The following is a 26,828-nucleotide window of genomic DNA, read 5'->3' on the forward strand; positions in this document are numbered from 1 at the left end:
CAATGCAAATAGTCTTCTTTATTTGCCATGGCCCCACTCTAGAAACAACCAAATTTCTCGTTAGGCAAATGGTTAAACAAGCCCTGGTATATCCATATCATGGCTACTACTTGGCGATAAAATGGAACATATTATTGATACATGCAACAATGTGGATGGATCTCAATAGCATTATTCTGAGTGAACCAGGCCAATCTCTGTGGGTCCCATATTTGATGATTCCATTTTTAGATCATTCTCTAAAGAACAAAATGATTGAGGTGACAGATCAGTAGTTGCCAGGCTATAACGCTGTTGAGGGGTGGTAGAGGGTGGGTAAGATCATAAAATGGTAGCTCAAGAGATAGATCTGTGGTGATGAAAACAATTGATTATGATGATAGTGGTGGCAGTTATACAAACCTACACATATGATAAAATGACACAGAACTATGCACACATATGGTACCAATGTCAATTTCCTGGTATCGGAATTGTACTAGAGTTGCATAAGATGTAACAACCATCAGGGGAAATTAAGAGAGAGCTGTATAGGGACTCTACGTACTATTTTTGCAACTTCCTGTGAATCTATAGTTATTTAAAAATTAAAAAAATTTTAAACAATCCTGAAGCCTAGATGCAGCAATAAACAGATCCGTGTACATCTGCCAAGTGCTAATTTATGAGTAACTCTGACAAGCTTAATGTTTTACAACCATCCGAAGAGCTAAGGCATTTCAAGAGAAAGAGCACCTTAACCTCAGTTCACCAGATAATCTAAAATTATCCACTGTTGTGATTTTATCCTTGAAGATGCTACAAATAATTTTTAAAAAATGTGTGCCTTCTCTGCCTGTGTTCTGGGTTTTCTGGTGTTGGCTGGGCACAAGTAGCAAGTTGGGTGGGGGACCTTGAACCAGCAAGTGTCTCCCTTCCCAGTTCTGGGTTTTATCACCTCCCCTCCCCCAACCCTCTTTGATCCAGTGGAAACAACACGACTAAGTGGAGCTGGAAGGACAAAGGGGCCAAGCTTGGTGTAGGCAGAGAGGCTTAATTTAAGCTTCTACCTAGAAGTGGGTCTGAGGTCATGGCCAAGGGTATAGCAAATAGGAGATGTGAGCAAGAGAGATAAGAGTGACATGAACGGGGCTTAAAACCAAGGTCTGTGCATGACCGAGGTATTGTTCACTGGAGGTCACCAGACCCAACTGCTCGTGGCCTGTTGAGCCAACCATGTGAAAAGTTCCTAAATGTGAAAACATTGGTTGTTTAATTCACCTCTGGTTCCAGCAACTCTGCTCTAGACCCCAGGGTCTGTGTAGTCTCTGCGATTGCCCTCCCAAGGCTATGCGGTCCCAAGAAGAACAGGGACACGTTCCTATACTCAGCCATGGGGCCGAAGCTATCTTTATCAAAGCAGTCATGTACATGACAGACTCCTAGCCTCCCTGCTGGTCAACAGTGTTTCTCTCTGGAGAGTAAGACTGAAGGAGCAGTCATGGGGAGGAGAGGTACTTGAATGTTACCCTCCATACTGCTAGCAGTGGTGTCTTGGAGGGTATGATTGATTATCGTGGAAGATCATCATCTTGTGGGAATTGATAGCCTCTTATGGTTGGTTTTCTGAGCTCTTGTCTTTCATTATTTTTCAAAGAGAATCTATAAAGGAAACTCTGACAACACCCAACTGTAGGACTTAGTGCCAGAAAATGCATTTCCTTATAAACATTATATTTAAGTAAGCTAGACAACTGAGAGAACACTTCAGAAATTACAAATATCCAGATACCATCAGGTCTCAAATATAAGCTCTGCCACACACGTAACAGCCTACTCCGGCCCAGGACACCTTGCCTTGAAGACACAGCAAGGAGGCATTTCAGATGCTGTCAGGGACCATGGCTACGGAAGGACGCCTCTAGCCCATTTAAAGGTATGTGCTGTGTACAATAGAGACTTAAGGGAAGAACCAGATAGCCATTCGAGCTTTGTATTTCACTGAGTTTTTTAAATTCTGGGCTCAATCCAGATTATGTCCGCCACCCAGGGAAATGTCTATACAGAAATAAGTCCAAATGTTAGGGCCCTACTTTTTCAGAGTATCAATATAGAAGATTCTATTCTGCAGGGCTCTTTTTTCATATCTTATGGAAAGGGAATTGCCTTCTTTGGTACCCACTACCCTTTAGATAAGGACAGATTTAACATTCAATGCCAAGAGAAAGTATTTTCCAGAATAAAAATGTTCATGAACCCCCTGTTTTGTTTTTTGTTGTTGTTGTTGTTGTTTTGTCACTGTAAAATAATGTAACCCAGGACATTTGTATTATTTTTCTTAGTGTCAGGATAATTAGGTAACTAGATCACTTTATTTATTTATTTATTTTTTAAATGTTTTATTTATTTCTAGGAGAGAGAGAGAGACAGCGTGAGCAGGGGAGGGTCAGAGAGAGAGGGAGTCACAGACTGAAACAGGCTCCAGGCTCTGAGCTGGCAGTCAGCACAGAGCCCGACGCGGGGCTCGAACCCACGAACCGCGAGATCATGACCCAAGCGAAAGTCAGACGCTTAACCGACTAAGCCACCCAGGCGCCCCGATCACTTTATTTATTTACCCGATTTAGTTATTAGTTAACCTGATCACATGTATATTTGTCTCCTTTAAAGGAATTTTGGGTTCTTTTTTTAAGAGGGGGTGGGAAGGGGCAGAGAGGTTTGGGGGAGAGAATCTCAGGCAGGCTCCACATTCAATACAGAGGCCGACATGGGGCTCAATCCCATGATCCTGCATCATGACCTGAGCCGAAATCAAGAGTCAGACGCTCAACCCACTGAGCCTCCCTAGCGCCCCTTTGGGGTCATTTCTGAATGATCATTTTATTGGTACTGCCTTTAATTTTGAAGCTGTCTGCAGCCTTTTGTGGAGGGTACAGAGAACTCTGAGCGTGAGGATGTATGTGTACTCACATCCATTCTCAAGCAGCTGCCCTTTCCTTGTCACTTCAGCTATTGTTTTGATTTTTCCAACTAGCCCTCCTCACATCTCAGCAGGGCCTGCCTGCATCTTCCATTGTGGAGCTTTCTGGCTGTCAGAAACTTGGCTGGTGAAGTGTCTAGTTGACTTTACAGAAGAAACCCCTGGAAGCTTGCAGAGTCTTGCACTCCATGAATATCCACATCTGATAATGTCACCAGAATGCTCTACTCTTATACCACGGGGAGACACAGATGGATTACAGATCCTGGGTTTATCCAGGCTTTACAAGTATTTTCCACTTAGGATCCAGGCCCACAGAACTGCCTTAGAATTCGTTATGGAGGCAGCCATTGTCATTGGAATTCAGACAAAACTCTGGTACCTGAAAGCTCTGGTTTCCTATACATACAGAATGGCTTGGAGAGGGGCCAAATCAGCTTTTGAAAGCTGGGAGTTGAAGACACAAACACCTATAGCACAGGCCAAGACTCTTGAGTTAGTTGAAAATTCTCAGAAGGGACTGCGCATTCTGTCAGAGATGAGAAGCTCATGTTCACCAGAATGTCCAAAAGGCAAATGGGTATTCTTCAAAACTTACTGCATGTAACCCAAATGGAAAATCATCAGGTTTGCTCTCGGCATAGGGAAAATGGCCGGCCAAGCCCTCCTAAGGCTGGGAGCCACTGTTGCCTTCCCTCTCTGAAACTCCCGATTGTATGGTGGGGCTGGTGGGAGAGGGACTGGAAAGGAGAGATGCACAAGATCTGAGAGCAGAGACAGCCACCTTTTTAAAATCGGCTCCATAAACATGTCTGAAATATACAGCAGGTGATCTAAAACTAAGCAAAGGAATACAGTATTTATTGAGCACCTACTATAAGCCCACATTGGTTCAATCTCAAAGCTGGCTATCGCAGCACAGCCCCACCAGGTCCTTGGGGGCTTGGGTGGTCCTAGAGCCTAGGACCAGTGCTCCCACTGGGGCTTCCTCATTTTGTCGAAGTTCCCTTTCCATGAGCTTATGTAAGCATTTCTCTGGCACACTACGCATTGTTCCCAATGGACTCCAGAACTTTCCTGTTTTATATTTTCCAAGAGTCTCCATGCTCGGCACCGTGCTAGGGTTGTACCAGGCAGGTGCAGAATGGCCCCAGAAGATCTTGCTCCAATGGGCTCAGATAGCCATCATGGAGAAAAGAAAAAAAAAAAAGGAAATAAAATGAGCACAGTGCCAGTTGTCCCACATGTGCAAGATGGTACACAGGTTCACGTCTAGGGTCATCCCTATGAATGAGGGATGAGTACTTTCCTCACCTTTTACTCATCTCTAGGCCAAGGATTCTCCTGACACTTGGTAGTCACTTTTGTACCGTCCTCCAACTTAGTGGCCATAAATCCCCGTTTGTATGTATGTGGCCACAGCTCCATAGTTTAGTTCCTCGAATGTATTCTTCCCTCTGTTCTTTGTCTGCCTTCCCAGTCCTGGGGCAGAAATTCAGAAGCTTAACTTGTGTGGACCTAGGGATGCATTGCTGGCACAAGGCATCTCAAAGACTTGGAGAGCAACATTATAGAAATGGACAGAGCGAGGCTCACGGCTGGGGAGACAGCTGCCTGCCCACAGAGTGATATCACAGCCATACTTTATAAGAGGGTGATCTGCAGAGACAAATGGGATTCAGCAAAGTGGCATGTCAAAGTCGATGCAAAGAGAGAGAAGTTCCAGGGAGAGGGAGAATAAGTATATGGCATATAAGTGCTGTAGTCGTTGGGGAGCTCTCCACCTGAGCAGTAGACGGCCATCTGCTTTTGCTCACCCCTCAGTACTCACCCTTCTTGTGATAACAGAACCTTGATTCTCTTGGGGAACCACCACCTGTCAGTCTGGTCTCTGTTGTTGGGGGAGCCTGATCCCACTCCCAGGAGGTGGGTGGGCACATGACACTGATCCAGCCTATGAAAGCACTTGATTAGTTCTGGGACGGGCACTAACCTAACTCTGGCAAATGAAAATCATTTTTGAGACTTTTGCTAAAGTTACTGGGACGGAGCATTCCCCATGTGGTGAAATTCCTAAGATGACTAAGTCATCCTGGAGCTACTGGGGACGCTGATGCCATTATGCTTGGACAGCCTGCCAAGAACTGAGTCAACTCAAGGGAAATCCTCCCTATGAAATATACAGCTACAGTGTGTGGGGTTTATTGAGTCCAGAGATCCAGCCGTGTCTGGAGCCAGACCTTTGTTGGTCTCCAGGTATATGAGGTGATGGATCTGTTTTTCTGCTTCAGTTAGTCTGAAGTGGCTTTACATACTTGCCCTGAAATGTTGCAGAGAAATCCAAGGGTGGACATTAAGGTTTAAATAAAACATGAATAATATGAGGTCACCAGGGCTGATATTCAGCTAATATGCGCAATTAAGACTGTACCATTGTTGAACTATAGAGGCATGTCCATTCCAGTTTGTAAACAGTTACCCTCCTCCACCTGCCCAGTACCGCCCCAGCCTCCTGGACCATGCCCTGGCAGGCCCTGCACCTCCCAGCTAAATTTACCAACCAAACGGGTTGTGTGCCTAGCACAACAGGAGGCTTCTACTAGCAGCTACTCCAGTTGCTCTTTTGAAGGTCGTCAGTGACCCCTGCGTTGCAAAATTCAATGGTTATTGTTTAGTTCCTCTCTTGCTTGGCTTGCCAATAACATTTTATCACCAACAGAGTGGGCCACGCCCTCCTTGAACACTCTATTTGGCTTAAAGGACGTCTTCCACTCCTGTAGCTCCTCCTACCTTCCTGGCCACAGCTTGAATTTCTTTTGTTGGCCCCTCTCCATGTCCTTCGCTTCTAAAGCTTGGAAAACCCCAAGGCACAGTCCTTAGACCTCTTTCCCGTGTGCATTCATTCTCTTGGTGATTGTAGCCAGGCTCATGGCTTAAATACTATTCCAAATTTACATTTCACCTGGACCTTTCCCTTAAAGCCTAAGTTTATATACCTGCTTGCCTACATGATACCCCCACCTTGGTGTCTGACAGGCATCTCAGAAATAGCATGTCCAAGACTTAGCTCCTGATAAGCAACACACCCCATATGGTTCTTCATGCACACATCCCATTTCATTTCCCACTTGCTCGAGCCTAAAGCCTTGGTCTCTTAAGTCCTCTCTCTCTCTCATACATACACACAAACCTCACGCTTGCTTTAGTCAAGAAATCCCAGCAGACATACTTTCAAAACATGTCCACAAACAGAGCCATTCAAACCATCTTCGTACCACCTCACGCCCGATCCAAGCCATCCTCATCTCTTATCCGCATGACTGTACAAGGCTTCTAACTGGATGCCCAGCTTCTGCCTTTGACCAACTATGCTTGTTCTTGACACAGAAGCCGGAGTGATTCTTTTAAAATATAAGTTAGGTCTCATCATTCCTCCGATACCGCCCACTTATTCAGAGTGAAAGCCAATGCCATTAGCAGGAGCTCTCAAGGCCTGCATGAAGCAGCCCCTGCTACCTCTCTCCCCTCTCTTCCCTGCACCCCGAGCACCCTGGCCCCAGCTGAGCCCACTGTGCCCTCCTTGGCGCCTTTGCTCTGCTCTTCCCTCTGCCTGAAATGCCCCTTCCCCAGTTACCAGTACAACTCCTTTCCCCACTTTGTTCACATCTGAATTCAAACATTGCCTTCTTGGTGAGGGCTTCCCTGACCACCCCGTCTAAGATTTCAACCCCTACCTCTACCACTTTTTTTAATATTTATACTTATTATTTAATATGTTTTATATTTCACTCATTTAAGTTGTTTTCTTCTTCTTTTTTTTTTTAATTTTTTTTTTAATGTTTTATTTATTTTTAGGAGAGAGAGAGAGACAGCGTGAGCAGGGGAGGATCAGAGAGAGAGGGAGTCACAGACTGAAACAGGCTCCAGGCTCTGAGCTGGCAGTCAGCACAGAGCCCGACGCGGGGCTCGAACCCACGAACCGCGAGATCATGACCTAAGCGAAAGTCGGACGCTTAACCGACTAAGCCACCCAGNGAACCGCGAGATCATGACCTAAGCGAAAGTCGGACGCTTAACCGACTAAGCCACCCAGGCGCCCCTAAGTTGTTTTCTTCTGTCTTCCTCAAGAAAATGTAAACTCATAAGGACAAAGTTTTGAGTACTTTGCTCTGTCAGGCAGCAACCGTCACATGTAACAAGCTAACGACAAATCATTGTGAATGACTTGGTGGTGCCCATTCCATGGTCGTTATCAATATTTTGGTTTTTCGGTGTTTTGTTTTTCATTATAAATATTTTGGATGCCACTCCTGGGGACACCCCTCTCCACCCTGTCCTGTCATACTCCTGGAGAAAACCAGCAGCCACCTTCTTCCAGTTTCATCCCTAATTGAAATAAAAGCACTCACCAGTCCCAAAGTAGCCTTCCAGAGAAGGGGTACTTATAAATGGAGGCCATGGGAGGAGGCTGCCAGCCTTCCATTCCCTGGTGAAGACGCTCCATATCACAGATTCATAAATTAATATCTGCCTCACATTCCAGCGTCTACTAATTTAGCTTCTAAGCTTTCGGAGCATCTCACACTGGAAAGACAGAGCTGAGATTGCTCACACACCCCACGTGGGGCCCCGACACCACGCCAGGCAACCTGCCCCGCCCACCATGAGCAGAGGGCTGCTTCTTGCATTTTGGTGTGAAAATGCCACAAAGCACATGGAATTCCAAGTCTGTTTGTAGAGATTTCATCGGCAGAAGGAACTCCGGGAGTAGGATGAGAGGATGGGGATGGGAGGGAGAAAAAGTGAGGGAATGCTGATTGAGGCATCTTTGCATGCTGCTTTACAGTAGGATCAGACAAATGGAGACAGTCCAAGCAGGGCCAGCACCATGCCCAGAGAGCACGGCTGGGCTCCTGCCTGCGCCATTACCTTAGATTGAGGGGCTCCTCTGTGACGCCTTTCCCCTTCAAGCTGGGTTGGAAAGAGCAGAAGCTAAACAAAAAAGGAAAGGATTATTAGAGTCACAGAGGTGACTCTGTCACCACCAGAGAGACCGTTTTGGTGCCAGTCAAGAGGTAGGGCACATACTTGCCCCTCCCGCACCCCAGCCTGTCCCCAGGGCACGAACACCAGACCCGGGTGCACCTCTGAGGCAGGCCCTCAGCATCCCCTGGCTCGATACACTCTAAGCTCAATAAAAATGGCAATAAAACAATAGTTACAATATGTGATTTGGATACCTCCTCTGGGTCAGGCACTTGACAATCAATCCCACTGCAAATTTCTGCAGCCACTGAAAATGACATCCAGTTTAAGGCCCCTTGAGACAAAGTTGTGGAAGGGAGGGCCAACATTCACTGCCTGAGCGAGGGATACATAAAACTTCTAGATTAACTGTGCAAAACTATGCTTAACATGCGGAGATCACAGGGGGAAATGGACATGAGGGTCAGCATGACACTACTGACTTCTTCGGCTGGGTCTAAAATGGAACTCGTAGAAAACTTTAGGAGGCAATTTAACAGCGCTCCTTGGAGGTGCCTCAGAGGAAGGCTCACGGTGAATGGAGATGTGCCCAGAGCTGGTGCAAACAGCCTCTCTGCAGTTGTTTTCTCTGGTCTGGCCCTGCCCTTTGGACCCAGCGGCTGGCTGTAGTGCCAGTGCCTGGCCAGGGCCAACAGGAAGGCAAGATTAGAAACTCTGAGCACAAAACGGGGCTTCCCAGGCTCAGGATGTCAAATGTCACCTTAGGACTCCCAACCCAAAGGGGAGCTGAACATACCCTCCTCTCCCCTTTCTGTTAATCCACCTTCTTTGTTGTCTGCCTGTAGCTAGGAACCTGCTTTTCTTTCTAGCCCTTCTAGATTCTCCACAGATCTATTTATCTGTGACTTTAATAATAATGAAAAAAATAACCGTTAGTATTAAAAAAAATAAAACACCAGCTTAAATTTCTTGGATTGCTTCATTAATCTATTTGGAGAAAGAAGTTACACTAAAACAGCAGGCTTCTCTCTTTAAGAAACAAAGATGTCTCACAAAGAAGTGGGAAATCAGTTGTTTGGAATTCTTTCCAGTGAAATATGAAATTGGAACACTAAAATTGGCAACTGGGATCAAAAAGAAAAGATTAAGCCAAAAAAATTATTTGGAAAATTAAAAAAACAAGCCAGAAAATTCTGGAAGGCCCATTAAACAGCCAGCTTCTTAAATGTGTTGTGTCTGCACAAGTTTTTCCCCCTTTAGTCCTTATTGTCCTAAACCACTTCAGTCCATGAAATGGAGCCTGTTTCTCCAGATTTAGGGAAGGCATTTCTGCATCTTTTTCTGTACTTCATTCCATGATTCACTAGCTCCATATGTCAGCAAGTTCTTCCCATGTCTGATCTAAATCCTGTTTGCTGTGGGTTGAGAACAGTTCTGCGAACAGAGCTGGGCAGTCTTTGGCCTGTTCTCAGTTCGTGATCAGTTTTCCCAAAGGAAGATTTTCAAACCCTTACCTTTTGAAGACCTTACTCCGATCGCTGTTGTGAAAGACAAGAAACTTGGAATATCCATTTTGGAAAAAGAGCTCCAGGGCGATGTCCTATAAAGAGAAACCCCTTTCACTGCTGCTGAAGTTGCCTGAAATGGAGAAACCGCAAGCCACAGAGCCACTAGCAATGGGCCATTTGGTCCTCTGTGTCAGACAGCCCTTCTTATTTGTTTCTTCCATCCTCCCAAGGAGTTATAAAGACCTTAGTGACAGTGATGAGGGGAGTCCCTGCAAAATCGGTAGGAGGGCAGGAGGCCTCAGACTTTCTTTCACTGAAGCAGGAAGCAAGAGCCCCACTCTTGGATAAGCCAGGAACAGACAGAAGAAGGAAAGGGCCTGGTGGCACCTTCAGACTCCTTCACTTCTGGGTCATGAGTTTGGTTTCCTGAACCAGCGAGTCACCTCATGAGAAATATTAGGGGATGGGTAGACGGGGGGTTGGGTAGGTGCAACTCACAATCTGGGCAGCACTGTATGCTGACCTACAGACCAGCAGGCACAGGGTGCTTCGCCAAACTGGTTATGCAGAGCCATTTAGATGTGGCCATGCCAACATAGCAAGGGTATTTTGTTAATGCCTAAGTGAACTCTACATAATTTCCTGTCTTTTTCCTTTCCCTCCTCCCTCCCTGTCTCCCTTCCTTCTCAGCCAAGCTGTGTAAATAACAGACTGGGAATGGCCATAGAGTCTCCATGTAGGATGAGGCTCAGGGATGAGACGCAGCCAGGGAGTGAATCCCGAGGGCTGGAGGGAGGGAGAGGCCTGGGCATGGAGGGACCGAAGAGATGCTATATGTGACAACTGAGTCAAGTCCCACTTCTACCTGGCTGGTAGTGATCTCAATGTCTAGTTCTGGGCTCCGGGGCACAGGGAAAGTATTTGTGGCGATAGTGCAAACCCTTCTGGATGGGGTAGGGGTGCACATAGGAGCCCTGCATATTTTTCTACAAATAGAAATGTAAATACTGTGCAAAAACAGATGATCGGTGCAGATGTAATGGCTTCTCCTGGCAACCTTGAGCAACCAAGAACGGACTTTCTCCTAGGGGAACCCAAGAGGGATGAGGGCCCTGCTCACAGAGCTTTCCCTGCTCCCGACTCTCACACTGCTTGGCCATGCTCACAAGCTCTCCCGCTTCCCCCTTTTCACTTTCAGGCTAACCAAACATCTGGAAACAATCACCGCTGACTTGCTGATACCTATGTGCTACTATATATAATCTCTAAGTTAGACATAATCATAAAACAATAATTTTGAGAATTTAGGTGTGCCAAAAAGTGTGCCAAGCGCTATATATGTAATGGTGGAAGAGACAAGGCATGGTCGCCTGTGCTCAAACATGCTACAGTGGCAGGGCAGTGGCCAGGCTAGGCTCATGCCAGCCCCACTGCCCAGAACCCTCAGGGATGGCCTTCTTCCAGGGCTCCCCTTCTAGCTCGCCATCCCTGCAAAGAAGCTCACTAAGGTCAGTCAAGATAAGGACCAACACTTTGTGGGTAAAATCAGTGGAGAAGGAGGAAGAGGGCTGGTTGGATTCTAGAAGCTTGCTGATCCTTTCTAGAATGAGCCTCTTGAAAGGCGCCCGAGCTTCAGTGTCAGAAAATAGCAAGGAGGCCCCCAGGCAGCAGGATCACAGGATGAATTACAGACCCAAAGACATTTATAGATAAAACACTCATTACTAGGTTGCTTAGGGCCATTGGCCACCTCAACCCCATTGGCCTTAGCAGAACAGAGAGCTCCGGAAAGGGCAGGGCGGAAGAAAGATCGGGGCCCCTCCCTTCCCACGAGGGTGGTCCCTCCTCTCTTCCTCTTCCTCTGCCAGCCGCCCAGGAGGACTCTGAACACAGATGCAACTTCCCTTTTGTGAGGCTGGGCTGGGGAGGTCCAGGTGTGTTTGCGGCCAGCAGAGGCTCCTCCCTTCGCACCTGAAGTGAGAAGCCTCAAGCTGTGACTGGCTGATGGCAGAGCCCTGCCTCCGAAGGGTAGTGGTTCTGTGAACCCCTCATGAGCCCTGGAAAGCACTGGGTGAAGCTCTGGGACTCTGGTTGGAGGGGACAATCAAGAGATCTCCAAACCACTTGGCCCAGGAAATGCTCGGGAGCTTGGAGATGCGTGAGGCTGTGGGGAGGACAGAGGGAGGGGCAGAGGTCAGCGTAGGGGTCCAGACGCTCAGACAGGGCAGGCTGACCCTTGATTGTTAGTCGTCAGCTCTGCCACGAGGCAATGGATCTGCCCTGTCCTGTAATCCAGGATCTCCAAGGCTGCTCTGCAATGTGTCAAGGGGAAAGTAAAGCAAAGAGGCTGGATCCTAAATGACACAGTAAGAGAGAGAAGGTTCCAGAAGCCTCCCTGGAGCATACCTGTAGGAGGAAGCGTGCCTGCCGGAGCTCCCTGAGGTCCCTGTAGCTGTGTCCCTGGCACGAGTAGTGGTCGGAGGACCTGTCTTTGCTGCACATGTTGAAAATGAATGGATCGCTGATGCTGGAGAGGAAACAGGCACACAGTGAGAGGCCATCTGGAGGGCTTGTTCCCTCTCCTGCCCCGCGACATCCCGGACCCCGTGTTTCTGGAGACACCACAGGGGGAGTGGTGCCATCACGACCAGCCAGGCTGCCAGCCCCGCTGACATGCTAAACCCTTTCGAGCTCCTGCCCATGTCGTTCCTGCCCTGGAACAGGGTGGGGCATCTGTGTCACCGGGTGAGGGGACAGACTCCAGGGCAGACACTGGCACAGGACGGAGGGGGTGAGTGTAAGGCTCTCTGGGTGCGGACAGATCGGTTTGTCACATGGGTCAGCAGGGTTTCTCCAGTCACTGGTCGGTGGGAGTGGCCGGGCATCTGCAGCACTGAGGGTGTGCACCTGTGCACAATGCAGAATGGTCCCTGAAGGGGGAAGAAAAGGCTGCTCCTGGGGGTTGTGGCCTGAGCCCGTTGCTTAGCCTCTCGCCCTCCAGGATGGAGACTCAGCCCTTTGCGGCTCCTCCTGCCCCTTCTTAGAACAAGCCTCTCAGATCTCTGCCTTGAGCCACATTGCTTTAGGACTGACCAAATACAAAGGTGGCTTCGGTCTGGATGCTTCTTCCTGGGTGCTTTAAACCAAGTCTTCTGCCTAAGGCTCTTTGTCCTTCCGTCAGGGGCTACACTGAAATTCCCCTGAATTTCACTGACTCCCCATGAGGCCATGATGATAATTCTGGCTCCCACTCCTGGCTTAGGTCAACCAGCATCTCAGGTCAAGACACTGGTGAGAATGAGTGAGGTTGCCTCTGTGCTCCCATAGCCCCACGCCTGCGGGAATCATAGCAATCATCTGTACCTTAGTCACACATTTGGTTGGTTCTTTTCCCATCAGACTATAAGTGAGTTCACTGGGGCGCAGACCTATGCCCATGGCTCTCCACCTCCCATCTTCCCCACAGCTCCGGGCATGTTTGCTGAGTGGACTGACAACCACCGTGCCCTACAGCCTGCCAAGCACATCCGGTCCGTTGTTTAATTTAAACCTCATAACAAACCCTTACGGAGCTTGTGCCATTAGTATTCTCATATCAGACATGAGGAAACTGCATTCCAAAGAGGAGAAGTGACTTTTCCAAGGCCACATGGAACCTGTTTGAAACCCGGGTCCTCTGACTCTAAAATCCAAGCTCATTCACCAATACCTTATCTCCTCTGAAGCCAAAAGGCTGGCTGGCATTTACAGAGCTCCCCCTGCAACCTCCCTCTTTGCAGCTCCCTCTGTGCTGACGGATCCTGTGACCCAGCTCTCTGAGACACTGATGACATGAGGAAGAATGTTTTGGAAAATGCTTTTAGGAAGGAGCTTTTAGGAGGAAATGCATTCATTTTTCTCCTACTTGTAGGGATTGAATAACCTTATATGGCAGGAATGCTCAGACAGACCCAAATGCTCAGGAAGGCAAAACTGTAAAAAACGTTACTGGGTTCACTGATGAGTCCAAATTGAAGTTCTGTGTTATGTAGCATTAGTCACACAGCTGTGACCGGGTCTCTTTGCCAACTCTGCATTGTCCCTGTTCTGTGTATTAAGGCAGAGTTCAGGCCCTTAAGGCCAATGGATAGAAAGGAGGAGCTGAGTCCTGTTCTTTAGGTGGAGCTGTGGCCCCAGTTTATAGATTGCTGTTCACCGTTCTTTTGCATGATATCTATCATGATATATGCAAGTTTGCCAGAGTGGTTATAGTATACTTTTTAATATGCTTAACTAGGGAAACCACAGTAAACTACGTGATAACTGTATTGGTTGACCTGGACTTTGATAGTAAAAGTGGATTTCAGACTAAAATATTTGAAGTTATTTCTGGACTAATCCAATTATTGTCAGAATTTATACCTGTAATTTATACCCAGAATCATTCACTAGATCACAAACTCTTTACCAGACTCAGCCCACGTCTGACTTATCTCTTTGTGTGTATGGGGTCTGCCCTAGTGCCTGGCACAATACGGATTTCCAGTATCTGTTGAGTTGAATTAAACAGAGGAAAGATACCTCAGAAATGTTGACTAATGTGGAGAAAATATCTGACTGTAAGCACCCTATCACAAAGAACCAGTTGGATGGCTTGGATTCCAACAAAATGAGTCAAATGTTATATACCTTGTGAGCTTGCTTGCCACTATTATGGGTAGAGTAGTGTTCTCTAAGAAGAATATGTTATGTGTTGAAATCCTAATGCCCAGTACCTCAGAATGTGACTTTTTTTTTTTTTTTTTTTTTTTTTAGAAATAGGCTGTTTACAGAGGCAATAAAGTTAAAATGAGGTTAAGATTGGCCCTAATCCAATATGGCTGGTGTCCTTAAATAAAAGGGGAATTTGGACACAGACACAGACACACAGACACACACAGACACAGACACACACACCGAGGGAAGATCCTGTGAAGACACACAGACAGAGGTGGCCATGTGACTGAAGTGATGTTCCTCCAAGCCAAGAAAAGCCAAGGGCTGCAGGGAAACACCAGAGGCTGAGGCATGGAACGATCCTCTCCAAGAGCTGTTGAGAGGCCATGGCCCTGCCGACACCTTGATTTGGGACTTCCAGCCTCCAGAACTGGGAGACAATAAATTTGTTTTTTTAAGCCACCCAATTTTTGGTATCTTGTTATATAGCTGTAGAAAACAAGTACAATCATTCTATTCAGGAAACGGTGATCTCACTGAAAGCAAAAGAAACCATCTAGAAAGGTCCTTACTCTCTGAGGAGAGCTCCAAAGTACCCAAGTGCAATCAATACTGGAGGATTTGCAGTGTTCCTGAGTTTTATTTGGGATATTTTTATGGTGCATCAGAGAGCCTCTTTCAAGGTCTAGTGCTCAACTATACTCAATTTGATGGCAGTCTTTTAGAGAAACATTTTAGGGTTGCGTTAGCTTTATTTTTAACTGGCTTATTTATGTATCTTCCTTAGTCTCTATGGTCAAAATAAGACTTAATCCCCATTGATCTGACATGATCTAATAGCCAGTCTCAGAGAACTGCATCTCCACGAGTGCCAGAAGTTTCTTAGGGCAGCTGACAAGACCTCAGAGAGAAAGCAGTGTCTGGTTAACAAATGCTTCTTTGAGGTCTGGTGACTAAAATTACCTAAGCAATTCCCACATGATAGTCCAGGGTAGTAATCTGTTCTCACTCCACTCCTCCTCGCATTCTAGAAAAGTACATTTCCAGACATGGGAAGTCTCCTTTGTCATTGCAAGTCAAGTGAGTACATACAACCCGACAACTGGGCTTCTATTAAAAGTGCAGATATAGTCAATTTGATCATGATTAGATGCACCTCATGAACACAATTTACCTAATCAATAAGATCTTATCTAACACTAACTCAATTTAAACCAGAGGTTGAGAGTGAAGCAATGGATTATGCAAGTCATTACACGAGCATGCCACGTATATAGGTAGAGTAGAAAGCTTTCATCGGCTCTCAGAAAGGCAAGTCTGCAGACCCATTGTCCATATTGATCAGTATCAATAAAACATGAGCAATAAGATGGGGTGCATGTGCCAAGTATTAATTATCCTCCTTCTTCCTTGGAAAGGCACAGAAGACTCGCAGCAATCGGTGAACGTTTGGTATGAATAAAAGATGGAAATTAGCAAAAAGAAAAATGCCAAGCATTTTAAAGCAAACCTAAATCAAAGGAGGGTGGGCTGACATCTCCTCTTCCACACTCCTTAAACTCTTGTTTCCTTCCATAGGCTGGAAATGATATGACGACCAGGAGCTAAAATTCTTCAGTTGTTGGCAGGGAAGGTTCTAGTTCTTCCGTCAATAGTCCAAGACAGTGGTTCTCAAAGTGTGGTCTCAGACCAATAACATCAACATCACCCAAGAACTCATTAGAATCTCAGGCCCTCCTGAAGATCTGCCAGACTGGAAATTGGGGGGCAGGTAGGTCCCCAGAAGTCTTTTAACTAGCCCTCAAGGTGACTTGATACTAGTTTAAGAGCTGCCGGGTCTAGAGGTTATCTTGTCATCATTTGAACCTTTGCTAACCAGAAAAGTCAAGAAATCGTCATATTTGTTCAAATGTGATGATCAAGTGGGTATCTTACCTGACAACTGAGCTCCTAGCCAAAGTGTGAACAGAGTCAATCTGACTTTGAATTGTTGTGCATTGTGAACACAAGGAGAGCTACCTGAACCCGAGTAAGACAAATACACTTGATTATAAAGAAGAACTTCTAAATTTCCTGCCAAAGTCCTCTGGTATTAGTTGATGTAAAAAAAAAAAAAAAGACTTTTCTAAGTTCTACCCAAATCCCAACCACCTTTCAAAACCCAGATCTCAGCCTACGTCCTCCAGAAGCCCTCCCTCACCACACTAGCCCCATGTCACCAAGTGTGACCCCAGAAGCCCCTCTCATCCTATGATGATGAGAGGAGCTCATTTTGTCCTGTGATATCAGTGTGCTCCGAACTCTTTCCAAAAGAACCCATTTGTGCTGCTGAGGGCACTTGTGTGCCTCACTCAGCACGGGAGGCACTGTCTGATGGTCTGCACAGAATGAGCAATCCACGAGCCATTGAATGAGCAAGCTGATGACACTGGATTCAATTGCCTAAATAACCTGAGGAGAGATGCCCCCTTGTCTTGAGGCATGCTCTGTATCATGAGAAGCATGAGGAGCAGCCCCATTGTTACCTACCCCAAATGTCAGCTTTGGGAAACCCCAGTCATGAACGTCTATGTCTTTAGTTCTTCTATTTTAGCTCATGACTCAGTTTCAGGCACAAATGTCAGCCCACAATGAGAACAGGTGGGAGGGGCGGGAGTAGGGGTGGCTGAGAAGGAAGTTAAGGCTCTGGGAAGGATCTGTGGGGGAAGGAGGGAACTCACTTGGATAAGCAGTGGCGGGTACAGTAGACGTCACCCACAGGGGAGAGTGTGAAGTTCTCGCAGATGTAGAAGTGCTGGTGGCCAAAAAGCAGGACACCTTCGGAGACCAGGTGGCCCTGCACGATCACCAGGGAGTACTTCTGTGTCACCTGGAGGGAAACAGCATCACAGTCAGTTCATGTGCACATGAAACATGCCCATCATGCTTATGGATGACCAGTCACCCACTGAGACACTGGAAGTCAGAGTAGCGCCCTGTAAAAGGGACAGAGCCGCTGCCCCAGAGCTGCCCTGCTCTTCACGGTTTATGTGGCACATCTAGACCCAATGACCTGTGTAGTTATCTCATTTACCCAAGGCCACCCCTACCCCCACCAAGGCACGTGGATGAGTATTTATTGCCGTTTTGGGCATATTGACAGTCTGCCTCTCACTTTACCCCCTCCACAACCACACAAAATACTCTGCGGTTAACGATGAGGAAGGTTTTCAAGTTACCAGCATCTCTCAGTTACAGAGGCAAAGGAGCTTGTCAGGGGGCCAGCTGGTAAGTGTCTGAGCCAGGAGCAGGACTGGTCTGCCTAGACCCACAAGTGTAAGACTGATACTGCTATCTCTGCAAGGCCAAGGCTAGTCTGAGGTGTGTGCAGAGGAGGCCCGTGCTCCACCCAATCCCTGCTTTCAGACTCAGGTTCATTCTCTTAGCAGCTGAAAAGGCTGGCAGCTTTCCAGAATCACCTCTGCTAAAGAGAGAGCCTGGCCGAAAGTCACACCCCATTCCCAGTGGCAGTCTGTACCCAACAACTGGTCACTGCAGGGCAGGAAGAGTCACCCTTTACCTCAATTCCAGTCAACTCTGAAGAATCATTCTAGAACTCAGGCTCCTAGGAAATCAGTGGAGGCCTATGCTGAGACTGCTTCAGAGTTGCCCTTCTCCCTCTGCCGGATCCTGTAATTATTACTCGCAGTGAAATTCCCACATGCACATCTCTGGCCCGTGGTTGGCTGCCCAGGGAGCCTGACCTGGGACAATGTCTTGGTGTGACCTAGAGTCCTACAGGATGTAAGGACTAAGTGGGTCCTCACATGGAATACATCCCTGAACAAGTGAGGAAATAAATGAATTCTAGATAACAGGAACCCAAATGGACCAAGAGTAAGGGCAAGGGCAATTCTATGCTAATTTCAGTTACACAAAAGAGGAACTGATTTTTTTTTAAACTACCTAACATACAACCATTGTAAAAATTTTACACATATTAACCAGTATAGTCCTTTCAATCAGGCAAGGGAGGTTTTACTACTGGGGAAAAAAAAAAAAAGATCCCAGAGATAAAAATCTCACCCAAGATTAGTCACAGAGTAAGTGGGTAGAGCCTGGGATTGGAGTTAAACTCCCTGCCCCCCGTTGGGACCAATAATGGGGCCGCAGTGATGAAACCTGAAAAGCAGGCCTTGGATACCAACTTGTGCATCAAATGGGAGCAGTCAAAGTCAGGACCAAGGCCAGAAAATGAAGATCGACCAAGGGTTTTTTGTTCCAAGTTAAGCATTACCCACTGCGATCAAGGGCAAGTCATCTCTGAACTATTTTTCCTAAGTGAGAACTAGCTGATTGCCCTGGTTCCTAACACCCAAGCCCCCTGCAGGCTGCTGGCTCTCCTGGCCTCGCCTGCATCCACCTTGTCAGGGGAGCTGGCCCTCAAACTGCCTGCAGAGCCACAGTTCACCATGGACCCGTTTCCAACTGTGTTCACTCATCCAGACGGTCATCTATTCAAAAGTCTGGACTCAAGCACCGACTACATGCCAGGCCCTGAGCTAGGCTTTGGGTATGGAGGCATGGCCAAGATAAACAAGAACCCTATCCTTATGGGGCTTAAAATCTAGGAGGATGATGGATAATAGGCAAGCACGTCAACCAATAAATTTCCACAAATTGTGCTACGTGCTGAGAGAGAAAAAATAGGTGATAACAACAAGGAAGAGAGAAGGTTGGAGGGACACTTTTTGACACAAACTCTGAGACTTGATTTATGGAAGTGGGGCAGCCATGGAAAACTCAGAACATTTCAGGGGAAAAGAACATCCAGTCCAGAGCCTAGAGGCAGTTGGGGCAGAATTGGGGAGCATAAAAGAGATCAGAATGGCTGAACTGAAGTCGAGAAGTAGGCATGCTTACATCTGGTGTGGGGTGGGGGGAGGCTTGGAAATCTTGGTAAGGCGATTGGGTTTTATTCTCATTGCAATAGGAAGCCATGGGAGGGGTCTTTTCTGAAAGAGGACACTGGCTGGGTGCAGAGTAGACCAGAAAGAGCCAACAGTAGGTGGTCAGTCATGTGGCCCTTTCTGTGGTCCTGGGGAAGAACGGTGGCTTGGGATAGAGTGGCAGAGCCAAGTGGAAAGGAGAGAAGTAGGGAAGCTAAGCAAGAAAAGGTAGAATCGACAAGAACTGCTACTCGACAGACTGGAAGATCAATAATAACAATAATTATAATAGGAAGGATTTAGGATGAATGTCTATTTTGGGATGCAGGCAATTGAGCGGAGCCTCCAGCTTCCCAGAAAGCCTTCCCCGGAGGCAGCCATCATCACCACTTTATTGTATAGATGGATCGTATGGATGGGTAGCCAATGCTCCACCCCAAAATATGTCACTTTGTCACGAGGCTTGTTTTGAGTCAAAGACACTGAAACAACAGCAGGTATAGGAAGGGCACTGTGGCCTACCCTTTTCTTCCTGAAAGCAGAGGATTAAACTCCCAGGTGAAAAATGTCCTCCCTATATTAGGAGGAAATGAATGCTCTTAGCACCAGAGACAGAGAGGTCAGATCTAGGGAACTCTGTACAAACAAACCTGGTTGGACAAACCCTTACCTCCCTTGAGCCTCCCTGTATGTTTTAGTTACTTTTTCAAAATTCCTATACTTTGTTCAACCTAAGCATTTAGGCCCGACCACTTTTTGGGGTGTGCCTTTCCTGTGAAGGCTCCCAGGTACCTGTGAAAGTAAAATCCGTTATTATCCTATTCCTCTGTCTTCTGTCACCTTAATTCTCAGGCCTACTTGGAGCCTCTAATGGGGTACGGGAAAGTCACACTCATTATATCCATACACTTATGAATGTATACGAAGCTATATACATGCCCATTTTTATTTTACCCAAATAGCATATTCAGATGCTTACTGTTCTGCATCTAGTTTTTTCCCTTCATGGCCACCTTGGAGACCCTTGCAAATCACTTCTTACACAGTTGTGTCTCTCTTATTAATAGGTATAGACTGTTTCCTTGCAAGGACGTACTAGAACTTATTTGACCAATCCCCTATGGAATCAGGTTGTTTTCTAACGTTTGGACACCACAAGCAATGCCGCGGTGACCATCCTTATACCCATGTCGCTCGGAACACTCAGGTAAATCTGAAGGATAAATTTCTAGAAGTTGGACAGCAGATCAAGGGGTATGGGTATCTTAAATCTCCTCTGTTGCCAGACCGCCCTCCTGTCAGACGAGATCGGGAGCGTTCAGGGTGGTATGGCCGTAGACCGGACTGCCCTCCTGAAAGAAGTTACCAATTTACACTCCAGCCCTGTCAGAAGGGTTACGTGAGCTTGTTTAACCTTTCTTCTCTTACCCTTTGTACAGAGGAGAAGTCATCCTGAAGTTCACACAGTGAGACGGAGCCCTGGTCTGTGCACCTTCAAACCTCTCCCCTCCCCATGAAGCCCCACCCTAACCCAACTTCTTTGGTGCCAGTGTGGCAGGGACTAGAGCACATTCCCATGATCGCCTGGGGTTTTCTTTGGGGGGAAATTAAATAACAACCAGAATAAACCAAACCACAAGAAAAATGTCTGGTGAGAGCTGGGTTAATAGCTTAAAAATTGATTCTGCTAGATAAGAATGTCATTTAAAAAATTAAAAAATGAACCCAAGTGAACTATTACCTGCTCTTCCATTTAAATCAGCCCTAGAAGGCTTGCCTTCCCAAGTTTACTCATGATTAAGAAATCCCTCATGCTGTGATTTTGTTGATCACTCTAAAAAGAGAGAAACTTCAGCTTCAGAAGTAGAACTTTTTTTTTAAGGTCAGCTGGATAATATATTATCAGTCCTGATAGGTGGATAGCTAAGTATGTGGCCACACCTGGCCCTGTGTATGATGAGGAACAGATTGTCTGGAAATCCAAAAATCCCAGAGTTGAAGTTACAGAGGCAATAATTGACTGGGACGTTCCGCCGAAGCCGCCGCCAGCACATTCTCCTAGAGTTGGGCCTCAGTGTGCACATCTGCAAAAAGGGAAGGTCAGTTGGAGGCTCTTTGAAGATCTTTCCTGCATTATTGGTCTGCAAGTTAGTGCAATGCCCGAACTTGATGGGTAGAAAAACAGATACAGTGCCATCCTATAAGGCACCCAGAACAGAGCAGATGTGTACATTTCCTTATATTTGTGTACAAAGTCTACTGCAAGTAAAGTTCTAACCCTGCGTACACGGGTCATGTGTCCCTTTTGTACATCTTCTGCTTGCCTAGACCCTGCTGTCAATATATCCTGTTATGCTGGCATATACAATAAAGATCCCCATTTTTCACAAAAAAAGCACCAATTACTATGAAAAAGTTAAGTATTAAATGGAGAGAGACTCTATAAATTACATTTATGTTGGCTACCTGTGAACCCTGGCATCTTGATCGCTTTTCAATGGCGTATTGGGTCACACTAGCAATAAAAAAAAGTATCTTAAAACAATAAAGAGATACTATTTTTATATGAGTTTGGCAAACCTGAGGAGAAATATAATGCTTCATAGCAGCGCCTCCTTTCAGGTGGAGACAAGGAGCGGGGACGCCCCCTGTCTGCCTGCAGGTGCCACTTCCCCAGGCAAGCCAGCAAAGAGCTGAGTCTCCCTACCTTTCAAGGCCACCTCCCAGAAGATCAGATGGTAAGGATGGAAAGTGCCCCAGCATAATGTGCAACATATTGAGGACTATTCAAAGTATGCATGTGCGCAGGATTTACTCATTGGTGATTGATTGAAACTGGAGCGCATTTCTAGCCTGGGCAGCTCTGAATGCTGTAAAACCTGGACGTGTGGATCTCAGGCATTTATTCAGAGAGGATGCCTGAGAATCACCTGGGCAGCTTGCTAGAGTTCACATTCCCAGGCTATCTTCCCAGGAGTTCTGGTTCAGCAGGTACAGAGTGGGACCTGGAATCTGCTGGTTAGTGAGCTGCCGAGATGATGCCGGAGACCATGCTTTGTGAAACAGACTCACAGACACCAGCGAGGCTATGAAAGGTGAGGTCTCCTCTCATAGAAGCATGCTGCTTATACCTCACTCATTCATTCATGCATTCATTTCTTGGACCTGTGCTGAATGTTTAGTGTGGATCCCACACATGTCAGGTGCAAGGGGGCTAAAGCACACCTTTATGGTGCTCGTGGTCTAACAGGAGAGAGAAGAATATCAACTGTCCTAGCACAGCATGGAGAGGTGCTCTGGCCCAGACAGAGGTGAGCGAGGGGGCGGGGTTGCCGGAAGAGAAATAGTTCCCAAGGAGGTGACCTCAAGGCTGGGGTTAGTAGTAAAGAAGCTGAAAACAGGGGAGAAGCATGCTGGCACAGGCTTGAGCCAGCTGCACATGTTTGGAGATCTTAAGTCACTATATACAGTTGGAGTAAAAAGTCAGGTGTGTGTGTCTGTCTTTGTGTCTGCGTGTGCGTACATGTACGGGTGAGGGAGACAAGGTCCAGGGAGGCCAGGGCCAGCTGGGGAGTGGCCTTGTGCACAAAATAAGGTGTTAAGTAGGGATGACATGTGCATCTCTACATCTTAGGAAGGTAGTTAAGGCTGTTCACCTCCACGGGGGGTTACTACCTAGAGAGGTTAACACACTTCTTCACTTCCTGTAAAGGGCCTCCACTCAAAATACCTGGGAAGAGCCTGATGCTGCTCTCTGCTGTCCAGAGCAAAAATAACTCCCTTCGACCTGATTCCTTACAAGCAAGCCCAAGCTAATATTTCACACGAAGTCTGTATAAAAAAGAATTTTAGTTCTCCATATCCTCAAAGAGAACAGCCACCGCAAACACAACTCCCACTTGACCTCTGACTCTGGTCTGGGTCTTGGAAGCCCATTTTGCCAAGTGAAGCCTCACCTCTAAGAGCAGCTTACATGGCAGGGTACAGAGGACTGTCCCCAAAGGCACAGCGGCTGACTCAGGCCCACAATTAATATGCATTAAATATACCACTTCTCACGTCAAATGGAGCTGCTTGCAGAGAAGTGTGTTTGTGGTTCTGGGAATCATTAATCAATGACGCAAGGGTGGCACGGAGTAATTACCGTCCCAGGTTATCGCTGGAGGCAGTCACAGCTTCAACGTTCTCTTAAAGACATGAGTTAAGCTGCTGCCACTCCGGAGCCCCAGGCCTGCCTGTTTCGCCTGGAGGCCCCTGGCAGGGACAGGCCACCCAGAAGCCTGGAAAGAGGTTAAAACCTGGCAAGTCTCGTGGACCATTCTGGCAAAGCCTTTCCGAGGGGGCAGGGGAGTGGGAAGCAGGGACTCACCATGTGGCTGCCTGGCCGGCTTACATGATGGCTGGTTGGCGGCCAGTGTTCCAGGCTTTCTGAGCACGGATGCATCCACCACACACTCCTGTTGTGAGTGTGCTTTCACTTAGAAATTTGGAAAAAGCTCACGCCCAAAAGGTCTAATAGAGACGTCTGAGTTAGGAGACTCCCTCACTTAGAACCAATTCTTGCTACAAAATGTCACAACACAGGCAGAAAGTAGCAGCCTGAAGACTGTGGATACCATTACCGCCTCCCCCCGCCCCCCCGCCGGCCCCTCCAGATACACACACGTACCCTCCCCTGGGCAAACTTATGGTACGTTTGCCGGAACATGTGCCTGGGTCAAACATCACTGCAACAACTCCTACTTCCTCAATGTCCAGTTCCCATCCTTGACAAGAGGTCAGGTGGACCTGAGGCAAGGGCACGGGCAGCCGGGCAGGACGGCTCGCGTGTCCTGCGCAGAGACGCATGTATGGTGAGGGAGCTGGAGGCCTGCCCGCCTGGGCCAGTGTTAACCAGAAGGTTTATAAATGAAGCACAAGAGGCCCAGAGCCAACGTTCGCGGGCCCCAGGATGGGAAGGTTGCTGGAGGGCAGGGCGGTGGGAGTTTAGCGTAACTTGCTCCACCCAGTGAGCCGGAAGAGAGAGGAAAACCACGTGAGTTCCGAGTGACTCAGATCTGCGATCAAATTCCAGCAACTTCAGCCGGTGAGCACACCAGGCCCCACTTTTGCCACCTGGAAAAGGGAAGTGACGGCGCCGCCCTCACGGGCCCTGGGAGACGAGATGAGGTGCTGTATGAAAAGCACACAGAGCCGTGACTCCGGAAGTCCAGCTGATGGCTTTTTTGCCACAGCAATAAACAAAGGGCAGAAGGAGGCTCTGAGTCCAGTCGGAGCATGTCCTCCGTGCCGAGCCGCCCTCCCGGGCACAAATGGCTGGCATCTGCCTCCCTGGTGGTGGTGGTGGTGGATTTGCTGTGGAAGCCAGGCCCTGCTCAGCCGTGTGTCACCTGCTCCCGGGGGGCTCCCCTGGCCAGCCAGGCCTTGGGGGACCTGAGGGAAGGCCCGGGTCCTGGCTGCAGGCAGTCTGCCCGCCCTGAGAGCTATGGACACCTGGTTGGCTCCCTACAGGCACCTTTTAACACAGCTGTGCTCGCCTGTTCAGCAGACCTTTCCAGAGCACAGATCCTTCGTCAGGAAAGGGAGGGACAAGGATAAATTCAAACCGGTTCCTGCCTGTCAAGAAACCACAGAGAGACTTGGAAATAACGTCAGGGCCCTGAGATGAGGGGGTCCTGGGGGCAGAGTGAGTAGAGGGCTATGGGCGTACACGGGACACCAGGACAGGTTCGCCCAGGAGGAGGCCTCGGCTACAAGGCAGTGGCGAGCGGGTGGGCATGGGCCATGAGGGCCTGGCTAGTTGTTTTGTGAGGGGGGGGCAAGTCAGGGGGCCTGTGCACCCACAGCCCACCCGGACCTGCTCCCCAGAGAGCAAGTAGTGTAGACCTGACTCCACTTCTCTGCCTCAGAATGCTCTTGGGTTCCTGCAGCCTGCTTCCTCACGCTCCTTCCTGCCTCTTGCTTTAAATGCAGGGACTCACTCCCCTCTCTCTTTGCCCCTCCCCGATTCATGCTCTGTTTCTGTCTCTCAAAAATAAATAAACATTAAAAAACTTAAAAAATAAAATTAAAATGGGGCGCCTGGGTGACTCAGTCAGTTAAGCATCCAACTGGCTCAGGTTATAATCTCACAGTTCCTGGGTTCAAGCCCCGTGTTGGGCTCTGTGCTGACAGCTCAGGAACTGGAGCCTGCTTCGGATTCTGTGTCTCCCTCTCCCTCTCTGTCCTCCCCCAATCACATTCTATCTCTCTCTCTCAAAAATAAATAAACATTAAAATAAATAAAATAAGATAAAATAAAATAAATTTAGGAACTCACTCTGTTTCACCACATACTAATCCAGGCTCCAAACCCAGAAACTTCCCTCTTTTTCACAAAATGTTGCATTTTGTAGTGGATGCAGGAAGTCCTGTGGGGCCCCATCAGAGCAGGCCCGGTCTCTCATGGGCTCTTCTCTGACTCTCTGCCTCATCCTCCACCATCTCAGCAGGACAGCAGCCCCGCCTAGACCCCCTGAGTCTCACATTGCACCCAGGCATGCACGTGGGCAGCTCCTTGTCTCACAGTGGCATCCCAGAAGTCAGGCCAGCTGGGGCCAGGTTTTCATAGAGCATGTCCTTGTTGGCACTGACAGGTCCTTTCCCGCTTCTTCAAGGTCATGACTTAGCTACAGGGGTTTGCACCCCACCCCTCCTTCCTTCTTGGAGTAAGAGAACAAATCCCCAGGTAGCATTAAACAAAGAGCAATGGGGCACCTGTGTGACTCAGCTGGTTGAGCATCTGACTCTGATTTCGGCTCCAGTCATGATCCCAGGGTTGTGGGATCAAGCCCCTTGTTGGGCTCCATGCTGACTGTGGAGTCTGCTTAAGATTTTCTCTCTCCCTCGCTCTCCCTCTGTCCCCTCCCGGGCTCGCTCTCTTTCTGTCTTTCTCAATTAATTAATTAATTAATTAATTAAAAAAGAACAATGGCCTATGGTGATAACAGCAGATACAACCCACCAGAGCTTCCTCTGCATGGAAAACAGTTTCAGGCAGGGGCACACAGTACACCTTTGATCTTTGATACAAGCTGGTGAGTCAAGGAGTATAACCCCATTTAAAGAGAGGAAATGAGGTCAGAAGTGATTCCATTACTGGGGCGCCTGGGTGGCTCAGTCGGTTAAGCGTCCGACTTTCGCTTAGGTCATGATCTCGCGGTTCGTGGGTTCGAGCCCCGTGTCGGGCTCTGTGCTGACTGCCAGCTCAGAGCCTGGAGCCTATTTCAGAGTCTGTATCTCCCTCTCTCTCTGACCCTCCCCTGCTCACGCTGTCTCTCTCTCCTAGAAATAAATAAAAAATATTAAAAAAAAAAAAGAAGAAGTGATTCCATTACTTTATTCAAAGTCATTAGGCCTCTAAGTGGGAAGACGGGATTGGGGAAACAGGGTCTGGACAAAGTCTGCCTGGAGCCTCTGTCCCCACACCCCCACCTTCGGGAACCCTGACCCTACGTGGTCCTGGCTCCTCTCCTCTCACACCACCTTCTCCAGGGAGCAAGTGTGTCCAGTGGTTTGGTCCCACTGACCCTGGAGAAACTCAGGCTGAATCGGGAAATAACCTCTCCTGTAACCTACCAGGAGGCCCGAGGCAACAGCACAACCCAGTGAAGTGAATTACAACAGCCTGTGAGAAGAACAAATGTCCAGGTAATGGCACGAATCATCTTGACTTTGCAGCTGCTCAGTCTTTGGTTCCAGGGAGCTGACATT

At 47.7% G+C, this 26,828-nt stretch overlaps 1 protein-coding gene across 6 annotated transcripts in view; it reads right to left on the reverse strand.

Moving 5' to 3' along the window:
* The window catches only part of WDFY4 (WDFY family member 4), a 292,803-nt gene that overhangs the window by 71,939 nt on the left and 194,036 nt on the right, over positions 1 to 26,828 (reverse strand). For all 6 annotated transcript variants that reach the window (XM_039233715.1, XM_039233714.1, XM_039233716.1 and 3 more), the window contains 4 exons: positions 16,869 to 17,017; positions 11,860 to 11,980; positions 9,460 to 9,545; positions 7,889 to 7,951 (listed from right to left, as the gene is read on the reverse strand). In XM_039233715.1, the coding sequence (XP_039089646.1) occupies positions 7,889 to 7,951; positions 9,460 to 9,545; positions 11,860 to 11,980; positions 16,869 to 17,017 (419 nt within the window). The remainder of the gene's footprint in view (positions 1 to 7,888; positions 7,952 to 9,459; positions 9,546 to 11,859; positions 11,981 to 16,868; positions 17,018 to 26,828) is intronic.

This window comes from Hyaena hyaena, unplaced genomic scaffold (genome assembly GCF_003009895.1).
Source record: "Hyaena hyaena isolate Hyena2069 unplaced genomic scaffold, ASM300989v1 scaffold_78, whole genome shotgun sequence".
In the NCBI taxonomy this organism is placed as follows: Eukaryota; Metazoa; Chordata; class Mammalia; order Carnivora; family Hyaenidae; genus Hyaena; species Hyaena hyaena.